This window comes from Patagioenas fasciata, chromosome 4 (assembly GCF_037038585.1).
Source record: "Patagioenas fasciata isolate bPatFas1 chromosome 4, bPatFas1.hap1, whole genome shotgun sequence".
NCBI lineage: Eukaryota > Metazoa > Chordata > Aves > Columbiformes > Columbidae > Patagioenas > Patagioenas fasciata.
Genome location: NC_092523.1, coordinates 39,443,121 through 39,451,799, shown reverse-complemented (window position 1 = coordinate 39,451,799; position 8,679 = coordinate 39,443,121). Strand labels below are relative to the sequence as shown.

Sequence of the window (8,679 nt, the reverse complement as noted above, 5' to 3'; positions counted from 1 at the left end):
TAACAGAAGTTATGTGCCCTTATTACTGCTAGAAGCTTATAGAAGATTTTGCACAAGAGCCGATACCATATGTTTTCTTAGCAGAGTGCTGACTTTGGATATTTTGACTGTGGGTTGCCAGATTTATGGAGTTTTTTTTACCCTTAATTGGTGATTTGGTGGGAAGCCCGAATGACTCAGGAATAATTACACAAACCAGGCTTAAAAAGCCTGGTGACACAAATTGTTTGTTTAACAGTCAGTAACCTAAGAATTACTTGGCAAAAATAGTACACACAGATTTACTTGAAACATTTATTATTAGCTATGTATAATCACCTCCCTCCCCCAGTAGCCAACCTTCAATTACTAACAGAGGAAGAAAAACAATTATGGTGATATTTTGTACTGCATGTGAAATGTCTGGGAAACTGGTGTTAGCAATTTCTGTGATGCAACGGTGTTAAGATTAGATGAACAGGACACTTTCTGAGTGGAAGACTAAATAGTTGCTTCAGTACTACACACCTTCCATGTGACTGACTTGCTAGCTATAAGAGTCTTTATAAGTAAGACAATAAGCCAGGCTTACTGTTTGTAAGCCTGGCTTGTTAGATGACTTTTCTTTAACTTACAAAGGGACATACATTTTTGGCTTTTTTCTGTTGTTGTTGTACTGCAATCAGTATTGAGAGGTGCCTGTGTATATATAGCCTAGATCATGATAAGTCTTAAACATTAAGATGATTACTTCTACTATTTTGAGATACCTCTTTGTCTTTACTTCACTATCTAGTTCCTTGCAGAGCTAGCCTAAAAATAATCCCAACATTTTGACTTAATTCTGGGGTACTGTATTTCCAACAAGGCTTGATGAAAAAAGCTGCCTATGTGCAGATTTTTATGTTGTCTTAACAGACTTTGCATCAGTCACATCCTCCTTAGATGTTTTCCCTTATAAATATATATACTATTGTATCTGTTCTAGTGTTTTAAATATTTAGTGTTACGATTAAGCAATTTAAGGTTTTTACAAATTCCATAGTTAATACAGATGACCAGTTAGACATAATTAAGACTTAAGTGTGCGTTAGTACTGTTAATGGGAGTTTTGACTTTTGCTAGTAGATTTTAAAATACGAATGATGAAAGTTTGCCTTTTGTATGTGCATGTATTCTAAGATGCCTATGGGCATCTTAATGTGGGAGCCTGTCAGCAGGAGTGCCAGGGACTGAGTAGCTTCAGCTCTAACCAGCATTAACTGTGTGATGGCAATAGGGCAATAAGAAGCTGCACAGTGGTAGTTTGCTAAGAGAGTCACGTTCCTAATGGTGTGAAGGCTTAGGCTTGAACTTTCTTTATCCAAACTAACTGAGAATGTGCTGAGTAGCAAGGGTTAGGCTTTTTGCTGGGAGATGCATCAAAAGCTTGTGCAGTCTTTTACACCATTATGGAAATCAAGTCAGCTACCAAATTTGAAAGGAGAACTCACATATTCGAGACTAAAAACATACAGAAAGGAATTTTTTCTACATTATAAAAAGAGGCACTGTATTGTGGTCAGAAAGGAAGGTGGGGTTTTCTGTTGGTAGTGGTTTTGTTTTCCTCCTTGAAAGCATTATTACGTTATTGTAGAATGATGTCTGTTGTCTTCACAGACTTGATGTCCATCACTGACTATTGCAGGAGATCACAAAAGATATCTTTGGTCCGAAGAAAATATCCCTGAAAGATACCACCAGATATTTAAACAATTAGATCATTGGTTTATCAAAACTTCAACATGGCATGCATTTCCAATTGTGGATTTTTTTTAGCTTATGGTGGGATAAATGTGGGATTACTGTGTTTGAGGGGTGCCTTTCCAGCAATTCAAATGCAACTGCAGGTCTGGATGAAGATACTGCATTTCTACCTCTGATCGAAGTGGCAGGACTTCACCCCCCTATTTTAGCTTTGAGAAAGTAAACTTACCAAATACATCACATTTTAAAAATAAAGAGCTTCAGTATGTGCCTGCACTGTTTAGTGCAATTTGTCCTGAGAGCAGACCTGCGAAGTAGGTCTTCTGTACCTGAAGACAGTTATAGGAAGACCTCCTTATGTATTTGTATCAAGGAGGCTTTATTAGGCTGCTGGAAGGTTGAAACTGGAAACCCAAAGTGTGCTTCGGGGTGAGTGTATCGTATCTGGTTTTAGGGAGAGTGAAATATCACCTGTTTAAACCCTGCTCTCAGTTTGAATGTGAGGTTTCTAGCTTTAGAAGTCATTCCCACTTGGTTCAAATCTAGTGCCCTATGGGAATTATGAAAAGTTGCCTTTTATTGGATTTTAGGTGGCTTGAGAAACCTGGGTGGTAAGACAAGGATGCATAAAAAGTTGTTTTTGCATGCCTGCATAATACCGTCACATTTTGGTGTCCCTGAAGTATTAGTAAGTTTTGAAATGTTGATATTTTTAATCTAAATTTCCTGAATTAAAGATTTCACTGGAAAGCTGAATTAAATAGTACCTCTTAATACATTTTATTACTTCAAATCCATATGGACTTGTGGGGTTTAGTAACTCAGTATTAATTTTGTTGGTATGTACATTTTTTCTGTAAAACAACAAAACCAAAAAAATGATGTTCAGTGAGAACTTCACTGTTCAGCTTTGTCAGCAGTGCCAGCGAGCTAGGGATGTGTCAATATTCTAGGGCTATATCTTTTCCCTCCCTTGCAGGCGTTTGTGAACTCTGTTTCCCCCATTTGCTTTCCTACTTTAAACAGCTGTTTTTACACAATAATATATTCAACTGACGTATTTGCGTATGCCTTAGAATAGCAATACGGTTCTTTACTGTGGAACAGAAATCAAATGGGTTTTTTTATGGTCCTGAAAACATCTTCATTGCTGTGAATAAGGATTTGATGTAGTTCTCACACTTAGTTTAGATAAAAAGTTGGGTGATTTAAATGCTGAATTCCTCTGTAATAGGATATACAGGTTTGCAAAATATGCTGAGCAGGTCCTAGGTGAGTCCCTGAAAAACAAAAGCTGAAAACTGGCAGCAGATCAGGTAATTTGCTATATCTCGATATAGTTTCAAACCATCTGAAGTGGTGCATTTATTTTAAAATGATAGCTTATTTCCTGCAGTGGAAACTGTAAAACAGTGGAAATATAATGGATGGTCGTATAGAAGTGTACAAGTGTGTATGAAAGGAGCGGGTCTTACTTGGGGCAGCAGAGCAATTCATTCCAGCTGCAGTAACAGATCACCTCGCAGCCCTTCCCTTCCCAAAAGTGGTCTTGCAAACCTTCATTGATTTGTCGAAGGTTCTCGGTGCCTTCAGGGATGTTGTGACAGTTGTGGCCTTTGAGGGCCCTCTTGTAACATGAGGGACGCCGGGAAGGCATCGCGGGGGCACCCAGGAGGGTGCTCAGCAGAAGCAGTGCTGAGACCATCTTCATTTTTTGCGAAGCTTCCTGCAGTAGAGTTTTAAAGAAGAATGAGGTACGTGACACAGCTATAGCCATTCAACAGATCTTTTCCCTCAATTTGCTTTCTGGCTTGCATTTTTCTTTCCTGTGAAGTTATGGAGGTTTGAGCCTGAGTGCCGGAGAGTGTTTTCTCCTAGGAGGTAAATAATATTGTAGCAGAATTTATATTCATTACTTTCTGTACAACCTTGGGAATCCTTTCATTGGGAATTGAGGCTTCTGTTGCTGGCAATTTTGTTGTTTCTTTGGCCTCTCACCTTGAGAAAATTGCTTTGAGCTGGCAATGTTCTCTCTGTGGTGTAAGTGAACGTATCGATTGCTACCAAACCAGGGCAGAATGTCCAGGTGTGTTTCCTTGCCTTCCTGGCCATTTTGCCTGTCAAAACAGGAGTCACTCACACAAAATTAATAGTATTTTTTCCCATCGAAGCTGTGGAAAAAACTGCTGATTGAATCCTCTGTAATGGAGTGCTTGAGAAACTGAAGCATTAAACAGCAAAGGAGGCTGCAGCTCTCGGCGGTGCTGCCAGGTGCCCCTGTCAGGAGAGCCAGCTCTGGTGTGTTACAGCAATACAGCGCTGCGAACAATTTTCTCTTTTCTAATTTTTTTTTTAGAACTGCGTACTGCTTAGCCTAGTCTTGCTACAGGAGGCCATTATGGCTAAATTGATGCTGCTTTCTAAAATATGGGACAAATCCTTGCAAACCTCTGCTACTGGTAACTAGGCTTTCTGTCATCTGTATTTGATGCTAGCTCTGCTATTCAGTGCTGCTTTGCACAGTGACTGACCATGCCACAAAACTTTGGATAAGACCCTTGAACTTGCATTTACTTTTAAATTAGCATTTTGAACAATGTTTCAACCTAGGCTTTATTGATTTAGACAAGAGAGTGTTTTTCACCTTTCTCATGCTTGAATGGAGGGGGTCTGATACCTTATTGAATTCAAATACGAATTCTGCGCTGAAAAGTACCTTAAAGCAATGGCCAGCTCTACCCAGTGAGCTCTTCCTGAGTGCCCCTTGGGGAAGACTTTGCTGCCCTTCATCGTGTTAGCACTTTAGATTTAGCCTCCTGACACCACATCACCGTGGGGTGGTTCTAGTCTTGTGTGGCTGCAGAATAGAGGGCTCTAGACTAACCCAAAATTAACTAGGCATAAGGCAATGTCTGGTCAAAGCCACATTAAGGTGGCAGAGCTATTACCTCAATAAGAAAAAAAAAACAAACATCAGCATGCCAGCTATGGAAGTCAACTAACAGAGTCCCACTTGGATTGCTTTGTAAAACTCTTCAGGTCACAATTGAGAAACGAACAGTAAGCTACTAAATGTAGAAGTTTACTGTATTTTGTCGTAATTTTTCCTGGATAGTTATGTCACCACCATAGCTATCTTTCTGATCTTCCGTTTTTTCAACCAATTAATGACATACTAGAGACTATAAGAAAATCTGGGGATTTGGATCCATATTAGGGGTAAAGTACTACACCTTGATGCTCTTTGATTATATTTTTCCATAAGATTTAGTGCAAAATTGTTTTTTGAATACCAGTAGCCAAATAAAGTATTAAAATGTGGACGTTATATCAAAGAACATGACTGAAGTGAAAATAAGCTCTTGCGTATTTTTAAACTCCTGTTGGAGACGGAAAATTCATTGAATGATTCCTCTTATTTTCAATGAACTTGTATGTGAACTTTTGAGCAGGAGACTCCTATAAACTACTAGTAATGGAGACTTGGGGATCTATTTTTTAATTACCTTAGAGTGCAATATTGAATAACCTACTGTCTTCATTCGTTTTAGACCTCAGAACTACTTCTCAAATGAAGCAAACATTGTTCTGACTTTGCCCGGTGTTGTTTTTTAGACTAAAGTAAAGATTCTGTGTTGTTATAATAACGGTTTTATTTTGTAGGAGTATAAACACTGCAGTTACGAGGGTTCTGCTCAGAGAAGTCTAATGCTCAAAGAAAACAAGTTTGTTTATACCATGCCTCGATAAATACCAATGTCAAGAAATACAATTTAATATTCTTCTGTTCACATAATTAAGCTTAATTAGTTATGTATTTAATGGAAGAAAATTTCCATGAAAGAGACATTTAGGAAACAGGCTTTATGCCTTTGTTTCCTGTGACTGGATTATTCTGTAATTTCTGCCCGTGAGGCTGGGGCATTCATCATATCTTACTCTTGTGTACTTTTTTTTTTTTTAATTCCTAATAATTTGTGTGATCTTTCCATACCTGGACTTCAGCCAGAATGCTCGTTTGAATCTGTTGCCAGCTGCCTGTCTGCTCAAAATTCATAGGAACTCATTCTGTCCTGAAAAAGGGCAGATTCTCTATAGACTGTCAAACTGCTGGATTCAGAAGTTGCAACCTACTATTTAAGGTAAGTAACTCACTACTTGCCTTGAAATGTAGCAGGATATTGCTATAGTGCGCAATTGAGAAGACTTACGTAGATGACTGCCAAAATCAATATTAGCAAAGTCAATATGCTGATGAACTATGCATAGACAGCTTCACTGACAGGTCAGTTATGCATCTTACAATGCTCAGCATTGCTGTTATTCAGGAAGAAAAATATTTATTCTACTATAATTTTATTTCTGCTTAAATATTTCGGGGTTTTTGTTGTTTTTTTTTTTGTTTGCTTGTTTGTTTGTGTGGTGGTGGTGGTTGTTGTTGTTTTTCCCTAGATCGTAACCAAAAGGAAACTTTTAGTCAAAAGACCTTTCTTCAAAAGGTTATTCCATTCCTGTGAGAGAATGTTCCCTATTTGCAGATGAAAGACTGCCAAGGACCTGAAGTGTCCCATCAGCTCCCTGCACAGTATTGGTGCTGATAACTCAGCAGACCTCTCAGATACAGTGTCTTTTTCTGACAAACTGCTGCAACTACTTTTCCTGAATAAGATTGCACAGATGATGGTGTGTCACTGATTGCCTAGGTAAAGAACAGAGCCTAGTATGTGCATGTTTATTTCAAAATACACGTCAAAGACCTTCTTTGCTTTTGCATACTAATGAAACAGTCTTTTCTCATAAAACAAATCAGGGAAATGTGATTAATTTTTCCAATCACTAAGGTGACTCAACCCATTGTGAATAAGCACCCTCTTACATGATTTTATAAAACCTTCCAGAAAGGTAACAATGCCAACCATGCTAAGTCTGACCAGACTGCTCTATAGAAATCATATAATTTCAAATTCTAGCGGGACTAAACCCATCTAAAAATAGTTAAAATGAGCTCTTTGCATTTGCATGGATTTTTTTTCAATGAATCACTGTGGCTACTTTGACGTAAGTAAAGTTTGAGACCAAGTGTAGCTGGCATAACAAATGCTTTGAAATAATTTGGAATTTTATGTAAAGGAAAACAGTTGGTTTGGGAATACGCACAGTGAGTCTGGGATCAGTGCTGTCCCGCTCATTCAGCTGAGGGTTTTTCAACTATCCTGCCAGGCAATTTGGTACCATATAGTCTTTGGATCTGCTAGATGCAGAGGCAGTCAGAAAAGACTTAAGAGAAAAGTCCAAATTTCAGTCTTGTTGATGGAGAACAACAGGGTAATATTTCATGAGAAGTGATGCCCTTTAAAGGTCACGTGATATTAGTAGAAGCTCAGGTGTTAGAAATAGCGGATAGAAATAGAGAAAACTGAGAAATTGCATGAAATGTGTATTTCAGCACCCCTAGAGATCCTGCATGTTTGGGAAAATATAAAATATTTACAATTTGGTCTATCAACCATTTAATATACCCTTCAGGGTAATTAAGCAGGCTTCATGTCTAATTGCCTAATCTTGAAAACAAGGAATACATTAAATGATACACTTTTGTTGTATGATCTTTTGCATTCTGTCCCAGTGGCATGTGCTGGGTTAAGTTGCACCTAAAAGGAAACAAGTTTGATATATATATTTGCTTCTTAATACACATTGAGTTCAAGAACTATTCAAAATAAAATGTATTTTATTGTTTGGTTGTCAAGTTTCTATTTTGGAAACACCTGTAGAATGCTTAGTTGTGTTAGTGTGTAATAGTTAGGTTTATCAGTGCATTCATAAGAAATCATTACACAAGAGCTGCATAACTGATATTATTATGAATAAGTTTTTTTCCATACAAAAAAAAAATAAAATTCCTTCAAATCTATTTTGCCTGAACAGTTGGTGTATTGTAAGGACAGCAGCTAGTTCACTGAGAATGAGTTCAGTGAATTACTGCTTTGTAATTACCATCAATACCATGATTCTTCCCAGAAACTGAGTTCTCATTAAGACCTATTTGGTTTTCTTGAAGACAGCAATTAATTATGAACACACTTCTCTCCAATTTTGTGATGTTATCGAGCACTGGAAGGCAATATATAGTATGTTTTGTGACTTCAGATGTTAATATGTAGCATCCAACGTTGATGAAGAGCAAGGTAGTAAAATAATTAGCTGGATCGTGAGAGTGTTATCTGTCTTGAATAAGGTCTCTTGCATATGATGTATCTGCATCTTCCAAATCTTGTCCTGTACAATCCCGTATATTTCTAATTCTATACTCTGTAACTAGCATCAGCAGAACAAGTGTGCAAGGATAATTTCCAGAGCAAGACATACCTTTCTCTTCTGCTTCGCTCCCTTTCACTTTCTTGACAGCTCTGCCTTTTTAGATGTACCCAGATAGAGTGAGAGCTTGCTGGGACAAGAAAGAGGGAGGGATGACGGGAGGTGCTCTACAAACAGCCCTTTGTTTGTCCTGACTTCTATCTGTGACTGACTGCTCTCTTCTCCAGCGAGGGGCCAGAGGATGGGCTTCCAGAGCTGTCTCTTTCAGTCACTGCCAACCTAGACCAGGGCAGAAAAAATGAGCGCATCTTTTCCAGCAGGAAATGATTAGTTCATCCAGGGTTCAGTGAGGAGAACAACCTCAGAGAGCAAAGCATAACATCCAGAATGGAGGAATAGGAAACACGCTGTGGAATAACTCTGTCTTGCTGCAGAGCATGAGCAGGCTGGGGGGAGTGGGAAGGAGTGAGCTGACAGTGTTGCACAGGCAGAAGAACGTGGTTACTGGACAGATGCCTTATTCTGCTTTGGATGGGAAGAACAGACCTTAACAAAAATCTCCTGCAATCCTTTAATTCCTGATTTTGGGATTCTTCCTTTTTTTTTTTAAACTGAAATAATAAAGAAACTGTAATT

General features: G+C 38.4%; 1 protein-coding gene across 2 annotated transcripts; it reads right to left on the bottom strand.

Moving 5' to 3' along the window:
* Window positions 1–280: 280 nt before the first annotated feature.
* On the bottom strand, window positions 281–8,171 carry SCRG1 (stimulator of chondrogenesis 1). 2 transcript variants are annotated; one of them, XM_071807703.1, is made up of 3 exons: window positions 8,095–8,171; window positions 3,201–3,451; window positions 281–1,705 (listed from the first exon to the last, which is right to left on the bottom strand). In XM_071807703.1, exons 2-3 carry the CDS (start codon window positions 3,434–3,436, stop codon window positions 1,651–1,653), a joined length of 291 nt encoding a protein of 96 aa, XP_071663804.1. In that variant the 5' UTR covers window positions 3,437–3,451; window positions 8,095–8,171; the 3' UTR covers window positions 281–1,650. The 2 variants fall into 2 exon arrangements, with proteins under 2 accessions (XP_071663804.1, XP_065693719.2); XM_065837647.2 differs by lacking the exon at window positions 8,095–8,171 and adding an exon at window positions 3,724–3,837.
* Window positions 8,172–8,679: the final 508 nt, after the last annotated feature.

Coding starts and splice junctions, on each gene's coding strand:
- SCRG1 (XM_065837647.2), bottom strand. CDS start 3,837: ATGGCCAGGAAGGCAAGGAAACACACCTGGACATTCTGCCCTGGTTTG. Junction 3,452..3,723: donor CTCAAAGCAATTTTCTCAAG/GTGAGAGGCCAA, acceptor ACTCTACTGCAG/GAAGCTTCGCAAAAAATGAA. Junction 1,706..3,200: donor GAATTGCTCTGCTGCCCCAA/GTAAGACCCGCT, acceptor GGTATCTTTCAG/GGATATTTTCTTCGGACCAA.